This window comes from Ictalurus furcatus, chromosome 13 (assembly GCF_023375685.1).
Source record: "Ictalurus furcatus strain D&B chromosome 13, Billie_1.0, whole genome shotgun sequence".
NCBI lineage: Eukaryota > Metazoa > Chordata > Actinopteri > Siluriformes > Ictaluridae > Ictalurus > Ictalurus furcatus.
In genome coordinates, this window is record NC_071267.1 from 22,664,537 (window position 1) to 22,688,838 (window position 24,302).

At 38.4% G+C, this 24,302-nt stretch overlaps 1 protein-coding gene across 2 annotated transcripts in view; it reads left to right on the forward strand.

The window, feature by feature from the left end:
- Positions 1–24,302, forward strand: part of LOC128617533 (disintegrin and metalloproteinase domain-containing protein 12-like) — a 128,081-nt gene that overhangs the window by 71,257 nt on the left and 32,522 nt on the right. For both annotated transcript variants that reach the window (XM_053640685.1, XM_053640687.1), the window contains 8 exons: positions 36–114; positions 6,806–6,882; positions 7,859–8,051; positions 10,214–10,279; positions 13,300–13,371; positions 15,152–15,321; positions 16,308–16,392; positions 18,833–18,981. In XM_053640685.1, coding sequence (XP_053496660.1) covers positions 36–114; positions 6,806–6,882; positions 7,859–8,051; positions 10,214–10,279; positions 13,300–13,371; positions 15,152–15,321; positions 16,308–16,392; positions 18,833–18,981 — 891 coding nt within the window. The remainder of the gene's footprint in view (positions 1–35; positions 115–6,805; positions 6,883–7,858; positions 8,052–10,213; positions 10,280–13,299; positions 13,372–15,151; positions 15,322–16,307; positions 16,393–18,832; positions 18,982–24,302) is intronic.

Below are 24,302 nucleotides of genomic sequence, written 5' to 3' on the forward strand. Positions count from 1 at the left end.
TTTTACTCACGTGTACATGTGTGTGTCTGTTGCAGGGGGCTTTTTGCCAGTCACTACACAGAAACACACTACCTGGATGGAGGGATGCCCATCACCACGTCACCCAGCTCCAGAGTAAGATCCCAGTCACACCATTCTCTGCCTCCATGCTCTGAAATCTTACCCACAACTGCATCCCAGAAACATTTAGCAAGCATCTGTCATGGGTTTGTCATGACCCTAAGATGAAAGCCACTGGGAAAGTTAATTACCTGCTGTCAAAGAGTTTATAACTCCCTCAGCTAACATAAACACATATTCCCTCACTTCTCACTCTGTGCAGCGTCTCTCATGAGCTTTCATATCACATCAGCCAGAGTCAGAACAATGTCTGGGATTAAAGCAGTTGTTTTGTCAGTTAATACTATTGATTGCTGTAATGTTGACCTTTCGCCTCACTTAATTAATCTAATCACAAGAACAAATGGCTTCTTTTGTCCTTGGTTATATAGTTGATCCTCATAGCTACAAGTCAAGCCTTGACTTAAAATTTTGTGCTAAACTTTTAGATAGACAGAAGGATTGTGTGTGTGTGTGTGTGTGTGTGTGTGTGTATACAAGATCAGTTCAGGGTCAGTGAAACATAGGCCATGCTGTTTCACAAGACGAGGGAGATTTGAGGAGCTCTGTGTGTGTGTGTGTGTGTGTTTTTGTTTCACTGTTCCATCTCCTGCTCCTCGGAGACAACTGTGTGCTAACCGTGCACTTTTTTTTTGGCGCTTTTATTTTAAGGTGAGGCAATGATTGCAGGTCATGTCGTCCAAACTCTGACAGCTCTCTGATCAACACAGTGCACCGCAGGCCAATGTTACTGAAAATGCTCATTTAAAAATGACTTGTGATTGCAGGATGAAGAAAAGCATCACACGAATCACAGCCAGAGTCCGTCCTGATTAGAAACAAAATGATCATCCTCCCCTGCTGAAACAGAACAAGATAGATTTAGCATGATTATTAGAGTAGACTAGCTGGTCCAAACTGGTTTCTGCTGGTTTAAACATTACCTTGTACCTATGCCCATTTGGATAAATTGTGGGGCAAATAGTGGGCACATGAGGTAGAAGTAATATTTGTGGAAAATGACTGCATACTCACAGCTATACGCAATAGACATTGATAAATCCCACACACTTTAAATTGTTCTGCTCATGCATGGACACACTCATCTGAATAAAAAAATCCCCCCCAATCACCATAAATGGTAAACAACTTTGCTTTACAAAGCTTAGTAGCCTGCTTGTGGCACTGCTTGGTGCAGATAATGCGGTCAAAAGAACTTCACCAAAGTAAAATCAAAATGGTTTATTTGGTGCTTTGACTTAAAAATAACTATGAAATAATTATTTTAGAATTTTTTTTTTTTTTTTTTTGCCTACATATGCGCATATTATTGCTCCAGTTCCATTTAGAAAAGCTGTAATGGTATGAAAATCCCTCATTATTGTTGTCTTTTCTGCTGCTATACATAGAATCTATTGTAGCATGAGTAATGTGAATTCATGTTAGATGAGTTGTCACTAATTAACATGTCATTAATTGGCTCATAGTTGGTTTGGAAATGTCAGACCTGTCTCCAATTTGTCATTGAAATGTACCCATGGCTAAAAACCCTAGAATAGATATCAACTGGACAAAAGCTAATTGACTGGTGAGTTACTCATCGCTCTCAGCAAAGCTTCCTGTGCTTCTTAAAAACAGTCTCCTCCTTGCACAAAGCCGAATGTGGCAAATCTTGAAGCAAGGCCTCCTCCCAGTCAATCTTTAAATGTGCCTTTTATACACTTTTATTTTAGATTTAATCTGTGTTATCAGCCAGCTCCTTGCTGTGAGCACAAAAAAAAACAGTAATTACACTGTCAATTATGCTGATATGATTGACAGTAAGTGGGATGAAAGCTCCTAATAATCAGTTTACCCACAATTACACTTGTCTACCACTAGGTTTCTGCATACGCATGGTGAGGAGTGAGCATAAATACGCAAGAAAAACTTGATAAATTGACATATTCTATGCATAGAAATGTGCATATGCATGGTTTACACATAAAATTATGCATGCACATGGTTGATGAATGAAAACCCCAGAAAAACACACAAAAAACCACCAACAAAATTTGTCACTTTTCATTTGTAGTGAGTTGCTGGTTTATTGGGTACATCTACTACATGGGAGACCTTCATATGTTTACAATTGCTGCTCTATCATCTCCACTGTCCATCAGTGTAAAGCAACTGCCTTTAAATAAATAAATAAAACCACTGCTGTCCAGATGTTATTTGTTTGGTGGACCATTCATTCATTCATTTTCCTTTCACATTCCCTGGTGAAGGTCAAAGTGGCAACAGGTTGACAAGTTCAGTCAAGACTTATCTAGACCCAGCCACAGATTCCAGCTCCTCCGGGGGGCTCCCCAGATGTTATCAAGCTAACTATGAGATATAATCTCTACAGCAGGTACTGGGTCTGCCCTGGGTTCTCTGTCCAGTCAGATGTGCACGATACAGCTGTAGCAGGAACTGCACTCAAGGTTATAAGTTTACATACGCCTTGTAGAACCTCCAAAATGTTAATAATTATTAAGTTAATTTAAAAAAAAAGACAGATCATAAACACTGCATTTTGTTTTTATTTAGTTCTGCCCTGAATAAGCTATAACACAGAACATATGTCTACATATAGTCCACAAGACATAATAATAACTGAATTTACACAAATTACCCAGTTCAAAAGTTTACACACACTTGATTATTAATAGTGTGTTGTTACCTGGATGATCAACGACATGATGTTTTTATGTTTTTTGATAGTTATTCATGAGTCCCTTGTTTGTCCTGAGCAGTCAAACTGCCCACTGTTCTTCAGGAAAATCCTCCAGGTCCTGCACATTATTTGCTTTTCCAGCATATTCTGCATACTTGACCCCTTTCCAACAGTAGCTAAATGATATAGAGATCAATCTTTTCACACTGAGGACGACTGAGGGACTCGTACACGACTATTACAAAAGGTGGAAAAATTCACTGACGCTCAAGAAGGCAACACGATACATTAAGAGCCAGGGGGGTGTAAACTTTTGAACAGGATGATTGGTGTAATTTGTTATTAATTTGTTTTCTTTGGGTTTTTTTTTTATGTAGTACTGCCCTTCAGAAGATACATACAATATTTACATGTTTCCCAGAAGACAAAATAATGCTCTACTCTGAGGCTCTCCCAGTTTGCCAAGCTTCTTGAGTTATGGACCATTCTCTATTCTCAAATTCGTGACTACCATGCTGGAGTGACAATTGTGAAGATATGCTAGTAAATATGTATATAATTATGTATAATTATGTTATATATAATATAGCATTATTATACATATATAATTATGCTATATTTTATATATATAGCATAATTATAGAAGTGTTGGTAGTTTATACAGGATAAACTGGTAACTCGGTGTATAGAGCTGTCTCTAAGTGAACAGGGATAATGTTTATCTTTTGGCTTTGTGCTTCAGGACACTGAATTTGAAATGATTTGCAGTCAGTAACTGCCTCCATTCTATGATCTAGAACCATTACAGGCCTGTAATGCAAATGTGTTCAAATTCAAGTGTGTTAACAATATCTCTGCATCTGTTGATTTGTACACATCTAATATTTGTCTGGAGATTTAAACATGCTAAAATCGACTCAGTTCCTAGTGATCAAACATTGTTTAATCACTAGGCAACAGGACAGCTTATCTTGTCCATTAAACAGGGATGAACTGCTCTGGAGGATCTCAGAAATGCTTGGGAGGAGACCATGGATCCATTATTGCGTATTTACAAAGAGATTTGCTTATTGGGGTGTGTTTTCTTTTTGTGCGTCAAAGAGCATCCATCCATCTGCCTCTGTTTTATTTTCTTTCAACCCGGACAGCCTCACGATCTCTAAGACATGAATAAATTGGAACACAACACACCAAAATGATGCACCATATAAACCCTGTGCAGAACTTTGATCCTGAATGCACTATGTGAATTTGGTGTATTAACCATGACTTCGACTGGATCTTTTTCTCCCACAGTGCTCCTTATTTGCCCATTTATTTCTCTGATAAAAGAGTAGAACCTTTCCCATGCAGTCTGCAGTAATGACTCAGCATTGCCACTGGAGATTAATACACTGTATTTGAAGACCATTTCTTCTGCTTATGAGGCATTGGGAAAATATAATTAGCATTCAAATGAGCCATAATGACGTCAGATATCAGACAAGTCGGAGGGAATGTCTGCTGGATGAATGTATGAAGGAATAATTTGTGAAATAATGTCATTATTTACACGTCAAGTGTCAAGGCTGAAAAGCTTTCTACTGTTTTTTTCCCCCCATCAAATCCATACTATTCTGCTGACCACTAATATGCTAGATACTCTGTTCATACTCTTAATTATCCCTGGCTTTATTTTTTCACATTTTTTTTGTTTGTCTGATTTGTTTAATGATGACATATTTGATTAAGCCACTGGTTGTGGACTCATAATTTAATGATGTCATCAATTTTAAATAAAAATCCTTGCTGCTAGATGTTGGATAAATGTAATGCCAGTTCATTCCTTGGTGAGTCAGGGTGTTGGTAAAAGTTCTCCCCAATACTGTGAGTGATCCAGTGTCAAGTTTATACTGAAGCGACCTGTACAGCCCAACTACTCTTAAGTGGTGAAATAAATCAACCTCCCTTTGTTACTGCAAATGCTTGCAATTTAGACATGGACCTCTAATATTTACCTATTTGGCAACCCTATGCTGTATCCGAACCATTTAAAATAGCCTGTGGATGCTGATTTAATACCACATGGAGGCATGTTTCTTTTTCATTACCTGGATGGCATCCTATGACATCCACACTTTCATGAAATCAGGAGCGCTTGTTTAATCTGACCCTCTGCTTGATCCTGTCTGCTGCCGTTTGTTTCAAATTTACTGCAACAGCCCTCAAATGTCTTTTTTGCCTCTGGGCAACAGGAAATAAGGCTCCTGTGAATGTGACGACTCAGAGCTGTCCTCCTTGTCAGCTCATGCAGACCAGAGCGACAAGCTGACAAATTACAGGTCGAGCAGGGAGACATGCCGGGGCGTGAGAGTGGGACTGAGCCTCAGCACAGATATACCATGATGATCTGAATCCTCGTCTGGATAGAACAAGACTGAAACAAAACACACTGCATTTGCTGGCTTTTTCAAAAACATCATATTTCCCTTTGAAAGCCTGCAAGCAGATTGAGGTACAGACAGAGGGAGTGTGAGCGTCTGCATTGTGTTTGACTGTGTAGTTGGGTAAATGGGCCAGAGCTCAATGCCAGAATAGAAACCCCAGGCTTTCATTCCAAACTGCACAAGTCCTCCCTTCTGAATGAAACAAACCAGATTTGTGAAATATGAAATATGTTGTTTTTCTATACCTATGTATCTCTTTCTCTCTGTTATATTTCATTTTTCTTCCCTGCTACTTTTGTGTTATGTACTTTGATTGACAGTTATCATGAGTACAGTCAGCTCCAGAATTACTGGCACTCTTCAGGAAAATGACATTACACAGGGTGATATTTTCCTGTTGGTGAAGATTACTTATTGAGTGTATGGTTATCAAAATTGCACTCAGCGAAAGACAGCAGTCAGTACCTTCCTTCTATCCATTTTTAACTCAAAGAAACATTATAATAGTATTAGAAATTTCAAATGTACTCAAGGTAAAAGTTAATTATTTGAACTGAAATTAGATGCATTACATCTTTTCAAGACATTGAAATTACTTGAAAGTATTTATTTGGGAAAGTTACAAAGGTTAAGTTTAGATTTGGAATATTAGGGTGTCTTTGTGCAAAGCTGAATGGGTTTGTTATAAATCCATCTAAACCGGTACAAAGTTTATTTTGATGTTTAAATATAGTTCATAAAGTTAACCCTTTTCTCGCAGTACAATGGCGTTCCATTCCACAGGCGGAGAAAAAAAAATACTTAAAAAATACTTAAAGCGCTGAGTGTCTACTTTTATATGAGCCATTAGTGTGACGTCACAAATAATTTCAATGCTGAACACGGTCATGCCAAAAACAGGTGGTAATTCCATTTTTGGGCCTCTGGTAAAAAGAGTGCATTAAAATGTGTATAAACATGATCAGATGAATTGTTAGACTCTGAGATTCGTAAAATTTGTTTGGGATGCCAGTTGTTCGAACCAGGGACCAAGGAGCTATGAAGTGGCAACACGATCCCTCGTGCCACTGGGTCATGCCCAACAATTATTAATACCCCAAGCAATAACATACATTGTACTGACATACAACTGACAGCAACTAAAAAATTTTTTTAGACAATTTCTTTGGGATGGCAATAATTTTGTGAAATGTTTTTGTGAGACAATACGAAACAGGTTTTAATGATTAATTAGTGCATAGCTACTTTATTTATTTTATACATTCATTTAATTAAAGGGTCATAATGATTCAGCATGACTGCGGTGTATTAACTCCCTCAGGGAGATGTTAACGGGTGTGTAACAGTTCTGGAAGCACAGTGAAGTAAAACTAAAGGAAAACATAACTGGATCACTGCCAAACCCATAGCTCACTGAAGAAAAGCTCAGGAGTGTGTCTTATCAGTAATCACTCTCTCCCACACCTACATCTCACCTACTAAATATGCACACACACACACACACACACACCCCCACACACGCATTTCAAAGTCAGCCATCCTTCATCTTACTGTATTTATATAATCTGGAATTTTTCAGGTAAACTGTTACTACCATGGAGAGGTGAAGGGCTATCCGCAATCCGACGTCATCCTCAGTACCTGCACAGGACTCAGGTGAGTCACCATAGCAACCTGAATCAATGATGTTCATAGCATTGAAGTTATAGGTAGAACCCCACAAACATCAGCATAGCCTGCTAGGATGCTGGTGAATGATGGTATGAATAAATGTAGCTGCCAAAAAAAAACATGTAAGCCAGGAGCAGCTGTCTGAACAATAAAATGAATTACATGGAATGTATCCAGGAGTCATATCATCAGGAAAGATCCTCATATAACTATGATAAGTTAGATTTGGAAAAACAAATATTCCAGTGATACACATATTCACACACACAGGCACACTGGAGCGTGTTGCTTCAGAATTATTACTCTCATAATTCTGCTTGATAGCATCAGGAACATTATCCTGCAAACGGGATCCAACATCTCTCCCTGAAAACCTGTCTCAAGCCACACAGTCTGTCTTCAAACCGTGCAGCAGATACACACACACAGTGCTCCCCTGACAAGATCTGTGTTTCTTGGCACTTAGGCCAAAACAAATTAGTGTTGATTTTGGTTGGCAGTGTTGGTGTGAGTGTGGTTTACATAAGTGTTTATGTGGTCTGTGTGTGCACTATGGGTGTATTAAGAAAGCATAGAGTCTGGCCCTTTCTCCACAGAGGAGCATGTCACTTTAAATCAACGTGCAACTGTAAAGTGTGAGAAAAGCTTGTTGAAGCAAGTCCCATAACCACTAAATATCAGGATTGGAACTGAATGTACAGTTGTTTCAATAAAATATCCCCAAAATTGATGCTGAGTTCACCAGCAGTGGCTTGGATGTTGAAATAACCCAGTTTCCAGACCGTTTTTATGCTGTGGGAAAGCGGAAAGAGCACTTCCCTGAAGAGCAGCGTGCGCTATTTACACTTTAACCACTCCATTAAATTACTTTACACTTCTCTCTCAATATAGGTTCCTTCACTCGCTACAGTGTTAATCTATCTTTCTATCTTTCTTTCTGTCTTTCTTTCTCTTTTCACAGAGGGCTGATCACACTTAAAGATAAAGTGTTGGTGCTGGAGCCAGCGCATAAGCCCAACAGCACTCTACATCATGTCTTTAGAGGAGAGCATCTCACCTTGAAGCAGGGGACATGTGGACATGGACACAATGTCTCCTATACTACAGGACTCTCAGACACTAATGGGGGCTTCTTCAGCTCGCATGGTAACAGGGTGAGCTAACCAGGACCAAGGCAAATGTACCATGGCCTTATATGCTTTAACACAGGACAGTAGCATGACACATATTTATCCGTCCATCCATCCATCCATTTTCTGTACCGCTTGTCCTACACAGAGTCACTGGGAGCCTATCTCAGGGTACTCAGGGCACAGGGCGGAGCCAGGAATTGAACTCCCAACCCCAGAGATGTGAGACAAACTTGCTACCCACTAAGCCACTGTATCCCCAACACATGACAATTAAATACCAATACCGGATTATTTGCAGACTGAATTGCTGCATTTTGGCAGTGTCAGTTATCATCTTTTATGATTTAAACAATGGAAAAATTCCTGCCAAAAGCCTTGCAGAGAGAACATTGATCAATCAAAGCACCAGTACTCTGCATAGAGTGATGTGTGTGACTTCTTTCATCGCTTCTTGCCTAAAGCATGGAAAATACTCTTCCATGTGTACTTTTTCCAGGCAAATACACATATCAAAGGTACATTCAGCATTTGTTTGGCTCAGGTATGCGTCAGCATAATTTTATACACGCACAATAGCAGTAACTCTGTATCTACACCACATTTTTTTTTTTAATATCAGGTTTTTTATGGCATCACTTTCACCAGTTTCACCAGCAATATTATCATCAATAGTGTCTTGCAAGTAAAATATAAGTACAAACTTGGCATATTGTGTGTGACTAAACAACACCTACAGCAACTTCTATACATCATAGACTGAGGCCTTGAACGAATTCAATCCATGTCTGATCAGCTTTGAGACACAACAAGCAATAGCAAAACCGATATAAGGGGTTGGAATGGTAGTAATTCATTCACTTGATCAAAGGTAAAATCAGGTAGCTTTCTGTGTGTGTACATGATGTAAATCAGCGATCCAGATTGCTCCTGACATAAGATATTACTCTAATATGGTTTGACACATATTGACGAAGTTTCCTCATAAGCATGCCTAATTCGTCTTTTTGTTTCGATCACCACCTACTGTAGCAGATGTCACAGCTCTGGGACGTTTTCTGACTTGCACCAGTGGTTTTGCTGAAATGTACAGTATGTGTGCTAAGAGCAGCAATCACAATCGCTCTCAGTGTGAAGAATACCACTGATGTACACATGCTTTTATATCCATTAAAGAGATCAGATACTGACAACAAAGAGAAATGGTCGCTGTTCAGAATCAGGAAGCCAGCCAAGTATTGTTTTTCCAGTCATTTACAATTCTCATCAATTGCTCAGCTAAGTGACTCTATTATAGATACTTTTATACTTCTATACAAAGTCTTTCTAATACTGCTTCTATGATTTCAAATCCAGTGAGTTTGTATTCTTAAGCTCATGAATGGCTTTTCCGGTGGAGTGTATTAGACAAACAAAAGGGAACCTGGCATGAAAAAAAAATTATGAATTTGAACAAGCAAGTTGAAGGAAGAGGTATAAATCTTAACAATATCCCTAACTTATCCTTAACCATTGCAGCTTTTCTTAGTATGAGACCATGCACAGAAAATCAGAATTAACATTTAAATTATTTAGCAGATGCCATTATCTAGTGCGCCTTTGTAGTTTCCATCATGCTTATAAAATATCTTCATATTAGATCAAGAATACTATCCAGCTGAAACCCTGTTATAGATAGTTAGTACAAGAAGTTAGTACACATTTATTTATTTATTTATTTACCTACGTACTTACTTATTTACTAACGCACTTACTTATTCATTTATTTATTTTTTATTTAGAGCCCTTCTACTGAAGCGCTTACAAAAAATTGCAGTACACGATAATGGTGGTCTAAAAAAGACTTAAAAAAAAAAAACCCCCCGCCAAAACAGCTTCAGAAAGCCGATTCAATTTAGAAAGTTATGATGGCGAACTCTGTGGTTTTAAGGAAAGAGAAAGTGCACTTGTGTCGCACTTAAGAAAAGCCTTTTAAATCTGGAGTGCATTTTGTTAAATCTGTCCTTCAGAAATGAACTGGTCTGCCAATGTATTTATTTATTTATTTTTATTATTCTGGGGGTTTTTAAAAATGTTTTTTGCTTTCCTTCCCAATCTCTTTCTCCTTAAGCATTTTACTTTAAATCTTTCTTAATTCATTTACCTCTCACTCCTCTCACGTCTATTTCTGTTTGCTCTCTCTGCAGTACAAAAGACAAGCTCAGAGCAGCACTAAATATGTCGAACTGATCATTGTAGCAGATAACCGAGAGGTACGTAACTAAAAATACACTTTCAACCATTTTTCTTTAGCAATAAATATGAAGGTGACCTCTTTTGTCAAGCAAGAAACAAACTTCTATATAGATTATAACAAACATTGGCCTTGTCTCTGCTGAAAACATGAATGCGAATGCAGAAATGGTTTTATTACAAGATCATGGCCCTCTAACCCTAAGGTCTAGGTTGTGCCCTCTGATCTCTTGTTAGGGTGCTAAGTTGAAGAGGAAGCTGTAGAAGCGCAGTTGTTGATTATTTTGGTACAACCCCAATTCCAAAAAAAAGTTGGGAAGCCATGTAAAATGTAAATAAAAACAGAACAGTAACACGTACTTTTCCAGCCTTTTGTTGCCCCGTCCCAACTTTTTTGAGACGTGTTGCGACCATCAAATTCAAAATTACCTTGTTTTTTTTTCTTAAAGTGGTACATTTCCTCAGTTTAAACATTTGACATGTTTTCTATGTTCTATTGTGAATAACATAGGGGTTTATGAGATTTGCAAATCATTGCATTCTATTTTTATTTACATTTCACACAGCGTCCCAACTTTTTTGGAATTGGGGTTGTAGAAAAGGAGGGAGTTCATTCATGTGGCTCATTTGGGTGAAGGATTGTTTAAGTAGCACTTTAGTGTCATTAATTTGGACTGTGACAGGAAAAGAAGACCTCCAGCTGCAGCTACTTGACCCTTGCCTAATTTGTCTGTTTAAAACTACACTTCATGTCTTCTAAATGCAGTACTTGAAAATGATTTTTCACAAATCGGTTCCAGCTGAAACTAGCAGGTGGTACTTTCTCTTGCCATTTTCTAAATTCAAAGTCTGACCTATCAGTGCATTTGTGCAGATTATTAGAAAGTTCATACAGCTTCCAAAATTTGAAAGTCTTAAACATACTTTGTTGGAAATATGCTTTTAAATAAATGTCAAGAGAGTGATGCATTTCTTCCCATCAACAGCAGAAAATTTCTCTTGTGTATTGTGTGTCCATTGAGTTTACATTACCTATGAAAGAATAAAGTTCTTTCAGTAGAGTTTACTGTAACATTATCAGTTAAGTTTAACCTGATCTTAAAACTCAAAGTTAAGCACATTAGCAGGTGGTAGATGCCTTTTGTGGATATCAGATGTTTCCTGTTTGCTAACATTGCAACATTATCCCTTACACCATTTCAAATCGGCTACAAATTGGGAGTCAAGGGCTAAAGTTAAAGCAAAGGCCAAACACACAGAAATCATACTAAAAGTTATGCTGGAAATAACTGACAACATTCTCACACTCACAAAGTTTCTAAAATAACATAGAAATGTGTATCATAGGAGTTACGTATTATATGCATTTTCATTATAGCCATGTGATCTACAAAGTGTGTATATCTGTAGTATGGCATGGATTAAGGCAAAAAAAAAAAAAAAAAAATCAATTCAAGTATACTACAGGTTTATTACATGTATGCTGATGTATTGTGGTGTTGGGTAGAGCCACAACCAGGATGCATTGTTAAAACAACGCACCTGCTCTATTATTGAGAGTACCCCAAAGCACTGGGAGAACATGCATGCACACAGGGAAGAGGCAGGAGTCAAACATCCAACCTCAGAGGTACAAGGCAAACATGCTAACCACTAAGCCACCTTGCCCCCCTTAGTACTATACAGTCACTGATAATTATATGCTTAGTATTCTTCAGAATAAACTCAAAATAAGATAAGATAAGATAAGACAAGATAAACTTTATTCATCCCAAACTGGGGAAATTCCCTCGTTACAGCAGCTCAATTACACACACAAAAAAAAAACAGATAGGAAAGAATGCACATTCAATAGGAATAGAATTGAAAAGAAAAAAAAGAAAGTATCTAAAAAACATATATACAATAGGAATAGAAAAATAAGAATAACAGTAGTAAGAAAATAATAATAATGGTAATATGTACACTATGGACACCTCAATGTATGTACAGATGAATACAAATTTGAATATATACAGATGAGTAGCAACTTGTTTATATGCATAAATGGATAAATGGATTATTGCACAGTTAACAATAGAGGGGTGAGCAACAAATAATAATAATAATGTGTAGGTTGATGATGCAAAACAGCTAGCGGTGCTACATTATATTGTTATTGCATTAAAGAGTCTGACTGCTGTGGGGATGAAGGACCTGCGGTAGCACAGGAATTGCTCATGATAGACGCCAGCTTAGCTAATATCCTCCTCTCCCCTACCACCTCTATGCTGTCCAGAGGGTAGACCAGGACAGAGCTAGCCCTCTTAACCAGTCGGTTGAGAAAATAAGTATTAGATTTACCTACAAATATAAAGCAAGTGTAGAGATGGTACATTAATAGTAAATAAGGTAGTAAACCTTTATGTACTTACTTACTGCACTCAGTAAATGAAAAAAATATTTTTTAAAGTTTTTTAAAAACACTTACATTCTATTCTAATGTATTTAGGATCATTATTGCAAATCAGTGAGCTTGTATATATCATAGTGCCTCTAATTCAGTCAACATTCTAGCAGTGAGAATCCTCCTTGGTCATACCTCGTTTAACCAGAGCAGAAAATTGGTAACCCGAAGGGACAAGACTTATGGTATTATAATCTAGAAGTTTCTCCACTCATAAGTAGGGCTTCATTAGTTGTGCTGAAAAATAAAATGAATAATGTTACACAAATCTTTCTTGGAATGCCAAAAGCAAACGAGACTTAAAGGTTCGGCAGTTTCTGATTAGAGTTACAACCCATGACTCACAACCCTAAAGGCAGTAATCATACAGAACATGGAAGAAATGTTTCCATTCTTTGATTCTGTACAAACTCTTTTATATTCCCTCGGCTGATGGCCCAAAACAAGCTCAGCATGTCCAAGCTGCCAAAATATGAAAAAGAGCCTTAACATCTGTGCTGAAGTGGAGCTTGGAACTGGACACTGGAAAATTATTTGCCACATGTAACATGCCTCATTTGAGTAGCGTAAAACATGCATCTTGTGTTATTTCAGTATCAGAAACAGGGCAAGGATCTGGAGAAAGTGAAACAGAGGCTGGCTGAGATCGCCAACTATGTGGACAAGGTAAACCCAAATTAAATGTCAACACAGCATATTGCTGTAATGTGCAAAGGACCAAAGCGCTACATAGTGACAAGTTTTTTTTTCCTTTCTAACACACCTGCTTTTACTTATCATCTATTAAGTCCTTTATTTTTATATAAAGGGACTGCGCAGGCCCTCACGGAGTACAATATAGCTATAAAGGTGTTAATAGTCCGATTTGACATCAATACTTACAGTGCTGTAAAAAAGGATTTTCTTTTATTTTATATTTCCTGATTTCTTCTGTTTTTGTTCATGTCTCATACTAAATTGTTTCAGAAATTAAAACAAAATCTAAGATAAAACAAAGGCAACCTGAGTAAACACAAAATACAGTTTTTAAATGATAATGTTATTTATTGAAGCAAAAACGTTATCCAATACCAACTGGGCGTGTGTGAAAATGTATTTACACCCGTAGTTACTAATCCCCTAAATTTATGAAACTGCATTCATAATGGGACTCAGCTGGACTAGACGCAACCAGGCCTGATTACTGCAAACCCTGTTCAATCAAATCAACACTTAAATAGAACTTTTTCAACAGCATGAAGTTGGTTAAAAGGTCTTACCCAGTAACACACTATGACAAAGATTAAAGAAATTCCAGAAATGATGAGGAAGAAGGTGATTGAAATACATCAGTCTAGGAAGGGTTATAAAGCTATTTCAAAGGCTCTGGGACTCCAAAGAACCACAGTGAGAGACATTATCTCCAAATGGAAAAACTCGGCACAGTAGTGAACTTTCCCAGAAGTGGCCAACCTTCCAAAATTCCTCCAAGAGCACAAAAGAGCAAGTCACAAAAGAGCCAAGGACAACATCAAAGGACCTACAGGCCTCTCTTGCATCAATAAAGGTCACCGTTCATGACTCCACTATCAGAAAGACACTGGGCAAAAATGGCATCCATGGAAGAGTGACGAGGTGAAAACCACTGCTAACCCAGAAGAACATTAAGGCTCGTCTGAATTTTGCTAAAACACACCTTGATGATCCTAAAACCTTTTGGGAGAATGTTCTGTGGACTGATGAGTCGAAGGTTGAACTGTTTGGAAGACAGGCGTCCCGTTACATCTGGCATAATCTAAACACCGGATTCCACAAAAAGAACATCATACCGACAGTCAAGCATGGTGGTGGAAGTGTGATGGTGTGGGGATGCTTTGCTGCTTCAGGGCCTGGGCAACTTGCAATAATTGAGTGAAACATGAATTCTGCTCTTTACCAGAAAATCCTAAAGGAGAACGTCGGGTCTTCCGTCCGTAAGTGGAAACTCAAGTGCAACTGGATTATGCAGCAAGGCAATTATCCAAAGCATAGAAGTAAGTCCTAGTCCTAGAAGTAAGTGAAAGACTGATCTCCAGTTTTTGGAAGTGTTTGCTTGTAGTTATTGTTGCTAAAGGGGGCAAAACCAGATTTAAAGTGTAAGGGGGCAATTAGTTTTTCACATGGTTCATAGATGTTGGATAACTTTTTTTGCCTCAATAAATTAAAATAAATAAATAAATAAATAAAATCTAAAAGATCTAAAACTATTTAGTATGAGATATATACAAAACAGAAAAATCAGGAAGGGGCAAATACATTTTCCACAACACTGTATATAGATAGAGAAGTTTTAATCACTGCTAGTCAGAAAGCTAATCATTGGCTTTACAATTTAATGCACATTCAGTATATGGCTAGAGGTAAAACTGAGTCTGGGAAATAATTGCTTTAAAGAGCCTGCTAACACCTAGCTCTCCCTCTACTTCAGTTCTACAGAGCACTGAATATCCGTGTGGCCCTGGTAGGCTTGGAGGTGTGGAGTGACTCAGACAAATGCCCTGTCTCTCAGGACCCATTCACCACACTGCATGAGTTCCTGGACTGGAGGAAACTCAAGCTTTTACCACAAAGACCACATGATAATGCCCAGCTTATCAGGTCAGGAGACAAATCCTAATATCTTGCCTTGTTCTTTACTCGGAGGACAATCTAGTGCAAGTGCAAGTTAAAGATTATTTATACACACAAATGTGGCCATGGTAAGTTCAGTTTATTAGAAAAAACTAAATGTAGTAAAATTGTACACTTTTCAGTAAAGATCTACCCTGCCCAGATTAGAGTTAAATTTACAACATTTGGCAAATACCTTTTTCCAGAGCGACTTACATTTATCTCATTTATACAACAAAGCTGTTGAGGGTTAAGGGCCTCACTCAAGGGCCCAGCAGTGGCAACATGGCAGTGCTGGGACGTGAATTCATGACCTTCTGATCAGTAGTCCAACATCTTAACCAATGAGCAACATCTGTGTTTTATATGGCTTTACTTGAGTAAGATGGTTGTGCTCAGCCCAAAATGACAACATGAAGCCATCTTCATGGTCAGGTGTATTAACAGTCAGGAGGCAGGCAAAGATTGACAGTCTTAGATAAACTAATCCCTTGAAATTAAAACCCAGGACCTGCTGGAGAGATTATATATGTGATTGTTGGCTTGGGAAGCTCTGGGGACCCCAGGAGGAGCTGAAATCTGTGCCTGGGTAATGAGAAGCTTGGACTAAACTTTTCAGCCTGCTGCCACCATGACCCCTACCAGAAAGGAGAATGAATGAATGAATGAAACAAAGTATACTGAATTGTACAAGAAAAGGGACAGAAATCAATTACATTAACACTAACCATTACATTAACTGCCAACCATCAACCCTGAACCTTTTGGAACACTAAACTACATAGTTCTGCAAATGAACTGTCCAGGTGTAAAGGATCTTTCAAGTTTCAAGTTTATTGTCATTTGTATAAAAAGTGCTTTAAGCATCTATATACAATGAAATTGTGTCTAGGATGAGTTACAGTGCTGTTGGATGTACTGAGATATGCATGTTTTATCAGTTTGTATATCTGTATTTCTGTCTCCATCTGCAGTGGGGTGTATTTTCAGGGCACCACTATTGGCATGGCTCCCATCATGAGCATGTGTACGGCCGAGCAGTCGGGGGGCATTGTCATGGTGAGTGACATTTCTGTCATTTGTGAGACAAAACTTATGTGCATTGAAAAGACATTTTCACAGTTTTCTCTGAATTTTCTGATTCTGTGATGCATGTGTAGTAAACATTTAGTGAAGTACACAAACCTGTGCAAGCAAAGTGCTTTGAAAACTGTAGAAGGTGGTTGATGATGTATATATTTATTTACCAGATATCGCCGGGTCTTTTTCCAAATGTCAGCTGTCCAAGTTCGGTGAACCTGTACCCACTATAGCCACAGATTACTGTTCTTGGCTGTCAGAAGTGGATCCAATGTGGTCTTTTGCTTTTGTAAAACATTCACCTTACCTCATCCACCTGTTGTGTGTTATGAATGTTTTTCTGCTCACAGTGGTTGTACAAAGTGGGTGTTTGAGTTACTGCAGCCTTCCTGTCAGCTCAAACTAGTCTGGCCATTCTCCTCTGACATCTCTCATCAAAAAGCATATCCACTCACCGAATTGCTGCTCACCAGATGTTTTTTTCTTTCTGCACACCATTCTGTGTAAACTCTAGAGGCTTCTATGCACGAAAATCCCAGATCAATAGTTTCTGAAATGCTCAAAAACAAAAAGGTTAAAAAAAAATGTAAGATGAATGAAGTTCTTGGCTTTATGCCTGAAGGTATCATGGAACTTTCCTAGGCAAACATGACTTTTATTCAAAAATAATGTCAAAAACAAATGTTAAATAGGATTAACAGGAATTCAGCCAAAAAAAACATGCCAATAAGCATAATAAATAATTGTCAAAAAAATCATATGACATTTGGATAATGTACAACAATTATTGTAATCAATGGAATCAAGAATTATACACCACCAAAAACCCAGATAGCTTCTAATGTATACCGTATACTTTACAACTCTGACTTTGTTTAATGTTTAACTGTTAATCTGCTTTTCTTTTAAATCAGGCATATTCATATATATGATTATAATACTGCTCCCCACCCTGTATACACCTGCTTAAGTCATTACGGCCCAACTGCACAGAGATACCGCTCATAAATCACCTGAATGTATCGATTACAAGAGGCTCGGCTGTTACTCTTCTAATGAGGCAGAACAAACAAACGGTCGGCTGGGGAAACATCATATCCACCGGAGAGGAAGAACACTTGCTGGTGGGAGTGATTACTGATGAGGATACGGCTGTGTAATAGAGCCCTTGCCCTGTTCTCACTTCAGATCTTTATTAGGTCATTAGGACTTGGCAGCTCTAGGATGAAACTGCCATTCCGGATCAGGGCTGAAATGTCTCTCCCAGGTTATCCCATGTTCCAGTCTGTTCCCAACTGATTGGCTTTTCGCTTGGTGCACATGCACAAACCTTGGCAGGATGATTAAAGGGTAGCGTGCGCCAGTCTGCCTCGTCCATTACAGATCAGCCTGTTTCACTGCACACATCAGTCTTACTTCCCCTCCAAAACTCCTGTTGCTGCAGGCAGGAAACTCTGGGGCTGGAGCCATGCTGGACTACAATGAGAGCTGTTTCTACTTTTCCCAACATAAATAATTATGGGGGAAAAAAATCTTCAGCAGTGCCAAAAGATATCAAATGTTTACATACTGAATGTTTTATACATTCATTCTTTCAGCGGATGCTTTCTATCATTTTCTGCAGTCAGATTTCATGACAAATGTTTTTAAAACTTGATTGACTGCATGAAGGACTATGTGTGTATCTGTTTTTATATCATGGTCGGGACCAGATGTCCCTACAAGGATAGGAATATCTGACAGTTCTGACCTTGTGAGGATATTTGGCTGGTCCCCATGATTAGTGCATTAACATCCAGTATAATGTTTGTTTACACTTTACACTAGACAATTTTCTGGACTCATATTCCACACAAGGCATCATGGGACTCAGGAATATTGTGGCTACACACAAACACAAAAAGCCCTATGAAGTCCTGAAACAGCTTTTTATTCTGGAGTCTTTGCTTAATGGTGCATTTCATTTCAGCAGTGCAAAAATCATGACTTATGCCTCTTTAATGGGTTTGTGAAAAAGTAATTACATAGGCTGGTAGTGCTTGCGTTTTATCAATTAGCGCCTTCATGTGAAACATCACTTTGCTACATTCAGTAAAAAAAACCAACAACAAATGCATATGTGGAGATGTTAAGAATGTAATCTTCGGAGGGCAGCAGGAGTGTAATTGCCCCTAACCCCTTCTCCGTAGCAAACACAGGGTAGTAATTGGGTTTACTCGCTTGGAAATTTAAGTAATTGCTCTTAGGAAAGAGTGTACAGTAACTGTTTTGTGTGGTGCTATGCTGCAAAGACATTGATTTATCTGTAAACATGTGTAAAAGCAATTAATAATGACTTCTGCTTTATCATTCTCTCTCTTTATTATTATTATTATTATTATTATTATTATTATTATTTTTGTCTCACTCCACCTCTCAGGACCACTCTGATAACCCCCTTGGAGCTGCAGTTACTTTGGCTCATGAGCTGGGACACAACTTTGGAATGAACCATGACACACCCGAGCGGGGGTGTGGGTGCAGGGTGACAGCGGACAGAGGCGGCTGCATCATGACTCCTTCAACTGGGTGAGTCCTTTTAAGGACTTGGGTAGACCTGCAACAGAATCAAGTTTAATGTTAGATGGCACATCAAGACCTCATTGAATTCCATTTTAAAAAGATTTTAAATATACATCAGCTACATCAGAGGTGCATTAGAAGAGGATCACATTCGAGCCTGCGCACAGCACTGCTTTTATTGTATGTGTTATGTGCGTATTTTTTTTCTCTTGTGTGCTTGGGAGAGATCACAAAGTTTGGCTGAGTGGGGGTGTGGCTGAGACGAGTGTAACTTAAGCATAAACTTTATTGAAATATCAAACACACACGTTCTATATGTTGTTAAAATCTACAGCGGGGATCATGACTGTGCAACCTGTAGTTGTGTAGCAAAATGATTATACACTATGATACTTATGAGTGCAATTAGTAAATAGGAGGGACCATGATGTTTTGGTGGAGAGGGGGCGTAGCTGAGAGGGGGCGTGGCTGAGAGGAGTGTGTCTGACAAATGAAACAGTTACTCAAGAACATCTAGATATAATTGATCTAATGCTGTAGTTGCCAAAAAAGATCAAACTCAGAGTGCATGATTGCTCTTCCTCCTGCCAGTAATGTACTGTATATGGAAACGCAGCTGTGTCAAGAGGTCTTGATGCGACCCTTGATTCGACACTTAAGTGACACTGTGGTGTGAATTTAGGGTAATGCACATAAATAAAATAGGTTGAAAGTGTTAGTCTCCTGGGATCTTAAAAATTCAAGGACGGACAGGAAACACTCACTATGGAAAGGTGGTGTTCTTACATCATGGTTCCGCCTTTCTGCACAAAAGAACAAACACAAACACACCCTTCAGAGAGTAATTAAAATAGCCCAAAGGGTCATTGGAGTAGAACTCCCAGCAACAGAGCATCTGGATACAGAAATCTGTAGGAAAAAAAGCCTGTGCTATCCTCAGTGACCTTCCCAAGCGAGCCTTAATCTGTTCCTCTGACATGACACTAAATACAGTCTCTGGTGTTACAGACCAGAAAGCATCATGAGCCAAAAGAATAGACTCACAAACAGCGCCTACCCCAGAACAATAACCCTCACTGCTGACACAGAGGTTCTACAGAGGTTAGGAATGCTCCAAAATTGAGCCTACACAATTTCTGGTTGGTTTTTCTACCACAATGAAGAGAATGGGAAACAGTACAATGTTTCAGCAAGCAAGGAAAAACACTGTAAACATGGTGGAGGTTGAACAGACATGGGGTAAAGTTGCTTACTTTAATATGATATTAACTTTAACATAGTTCTAATCCACCTCATATGAATAAAGTACAGTCTATCTTCTCCAGTCTTTTTCCCCACTCGCTACAAACAGTGTGTTACTAAATGCATTTACAAAATACACATGCGCAAAGATTTTTTGTTTGTTTTTTAAGAGGAAAATGATGATGAAGTTTTTTCAGTTTGTTACTCCTATAAAATGATATAAAAATGATATTGCTTTTGATGTATTGATACAATACAGTAAGGATTAAGGATAATAAGGAGTACCGCAAGGTCCACTTGAGTAGTTCCTGGTGTACAGCATCTGCAGCTTTTTATCTAGGTAAGAACTATTCAAGTATCTACCCTTGAGCAGGGACTAAAAAAGGTTCCTAGAACTATGCTCCAGGAGATTTCAGGTGATTTGCAGCATAGCCAATGGAAATACAGAGACAGACAGGCAGACAGACCTGGTGAGTTTGGCTTGACCTGTGCTTAGGGAATATTATGTGCCTATACGAAGCTAGTCAGTGAAGTCAAATTGGAAGGATGAATAATCTAAGAAAAACAACTGATTTCCAACATTTCGCTGAACATCGTCTAGAAAAGCAGTTGTAGTTAATCGTAATGAAAATACAATGCATTTTGTTAATAAATAAAGTATTTGCATTGTATGTAAGATATATAGTGTTGTAAGGTAACTGCAAACATTTTGGGTTGTGTTTGTATAAATGGCCTTTTCTAGCTCCAGGATACTAGCCAGTGTGTTTTGTCTTCATCTAGGGACAGAGAAAAATGTGTCCATTAATGGAAAAACAAGACCAAATGGAACTTGCCCAATAATTTCAGTATTTTATCAAAGGAATTGAGGCCAGAGAGAGGAGATATTTCACCTTGTCCCTCTTATTTCTCTCCTGTTACTGCTGGGTCAGAGAGTAAGAGGTGGTGCTGTTACATAATCATCCATTTTAAAGCAGGGAGAGCTGTCAGCAGAACCAAATGAATGCTTTACCAACTTTAAGCTCCTTCCAGTGCTCTGTGTGGTGCAGCATAATCCTGTCGCTTAAACATAAGAGGGAGACAGAAATCAGATCTTGACAAAGTGTCTTAGTGTCTCTGTGTGCGATAGTGCAAGATGTACTGAGCACTGCTTTTGCAGCATGCCAGAGAAAAAAGTCTGGTTCTTGAATAGAATAAAACCACAGTGTTCATTTACCACCTATGATGTTGAAAGGGTGTAATTATAACAAGTGGTAATTTAGAGCTGATGGCTGTGCAGCTTCAGATGACGTTATCCTTTTAATACTGGCCCCAATTAAGCTCTTTATTCTTTATATTTGTTCCTCCAGTTGATTGGGTTCCAGTCGTAAGTTCCACCACCCAAATAACTGGAAACTTTTTAGGAACTCAGAAAAAAAATCTACCTTCCTGCAGGTTTCATCTCCAACCAAAATCAAACACACCTGTATTTGTTGATCATGAACTTCTTAAGGCAGTATTTAGAAGGTCAGGTGGGCACGATTATGGTTGGAGCTAAAGTCTTCAGGAACGTAGATCTCCAGGAACAGTGGTTGGTGACCACCGCATTAGAAGAACCAGGACCAATTTTTATTTGTGGGTCACAGCTCCAAGAACCTTTCTCGTCTATTCTTTATCGCAAGTTCTTTTCTGCAGAACAGGAACTACTGAGGTGGAACTCGTTGTACTCAAATGTATTGATTGATCAAATGCAAATTCATAGAATGACCAACCCTCTAACCCCTCATTGTAAAACACATTTTAAGCAATAAGCAATAACTAAAGCTTGTTACATCAGTCAAAAGTGTGCATTTTGTGCATACTTCTAGATGCACACTATTCAACAAAACATCGAGATACTATATGCAGACCATTGTACTTGCAGCTGGTTTATTAACATAAAACTGCATGATTAACATCATATTTCCAAAACACAGCAAAACTATTAAGAACAATTAACCTCAGACTCAACCTCCGCCATATTTGATTTTGAGTATTGCTGTAATTTCACTGCATGCTGAAATGTCAGATATGATCTGCACTTTTTCTTTTTTCATTTGTTATTTTATATAACAGTCATTTTCCCTGCAGAAACCAGTTCTCATTTCGGTGATTTCCAGAACTGGTTCAGAAATCTCTGGACACACACCTACACTCTTAGTAAAAAGTTTTTACTTGGAAATTATCCTGACAGTCAGGCAGTCATTGAACAAAAAAGAGTCTTTAAGCGTTCCAGAGATAACAGGGTTATTGCTATGTAGTGGAGGTCCAGTGGTGGTTCTTGGCCATTCATTGACTGGGTAGAAGGTGGGTAACACATTGTGCATAGCTGATAAATGATAAAGTTTACCTGATAAAATGTCCAGTGAGTGTAGCTATAAAGTTAATGTACTTACCTGGCAACTTTGTGTATAGATTTAGTAATGTATGTTGATGTAGTGTTGAACTGCTTGACACAACATCCAATAGCATTTGAGATATGCAACAGAAACCTGACAGTAGTTTAGTGAGGTACGTACAGTAAATATGGAAGGCAGTTTTCAATGAGAGTTTTTTTTTTTTACTTATTCCTACTGATGCAGAAGCCCCAACAGTGTACAAAGATGGAATCACATTCTTGCTCAGTCCGAGGAAGCAACATATCCCAGCATTGAAGTTCTCTTAAAGAACCGCCACCTAGTACAAATTCCACCCTATTCAAAACCAATAAACTCCAACCAATGTTTTATATATATATATATATATATATATATATATATATATATATATATATATATATATATATAAGCGCTATATAAGTTATCTTTCTTTCTAGATATATGGTCTTATTGGTGTCCATAACAAAAACTTTGAAACATCCATTTGGATTTCAGAGACACTTCAATTCAGTTCTCTGTGGTATGTGTAGAGGGGTGTAATTAATCTGTAGTCCAAGTCATAGTTCTCTGTATGGAACACTGCATTGCACACATTGGCTCCTCCAGTGTCTACAGCATGTTAAGACTCCTAAACGAATCCTCTCACTACGTCACTACACATACTAGGTGTCCAATTATAGCAGAGTATGATGTCAGTGTTTCTGCTTCGTAAAATTTGCCAGAGAAGGAAAGTGAAATCTACTTTAATATTTCAGATGAGAACATTGAGCCTTTTTTTGAAACTGAGAACATTCCGTTTTTTTTAAGCTGACATTAAATCTAAATACTCTTAGTCTAGCTATGTGTAATAATGTACTGACAACAGCATAATTGTTTGCTTTGGCATATCATAATGTCCTGCTAGTAAAACTGTCCTGCTCATGTTCCATATGAGCAATGCTGAGCAGATGGAATTGATAGAGTGCACTGTAATACTGAACGCTGAGTGAAAAATGCTATTTCAGAAACTTTGAAAGAGAATTATTAGGCCAGTCTAGAGTACTGCAGTCTATAGCAAAACTTTCACATGTTTGGAAAGAGTGTTAGAAATATGAGCTGTAATCATGTATGAGCAACTATATGTGATCAGTGGTGCAGAGAGTGGAGTGGATCATGCCTTCGTCCATTTGCGCTTTCAGTGGCTTGGCGTAAGTGTATGCAGCACACAATCTGATTTTATTAAAGCTTAGTATGAATTCAGACAAGCAAGGACGATATGGATGGATTTTGTTTGATTTCATATGAATGAACAAGGAAGAAAAGGTGTGACCACAAACTCTGTTCTCTTCCTTAACCTTAATTTTCCATACGAATCAAGTCATGAGAACTGACACACATTTACAAGTATAAGACCACATTATGTCCCACCCACAATACATTACAACATATGGGCTATACCAGGGGTGTCCAGTCTTATCCTAGGTGCAGGTTTACATTCCAATCAAGCAGGAGCCACACCTGATTCCACCTGTTTATTCAGTTGAGCCTGACTTTCAGTAGACTCAGTGTGGCGTCTGCTTGGCTAGAATGCATGAGCATTGCTAGCTCAGTGGTTAAGATGTTGGACTACTGATTGGAAGGGCAAACCCCAGCACCACCAATCTGCCACTGATGGGCCCATGAGCAAGGCCCTTAACCCTCAACTGCTCAGAT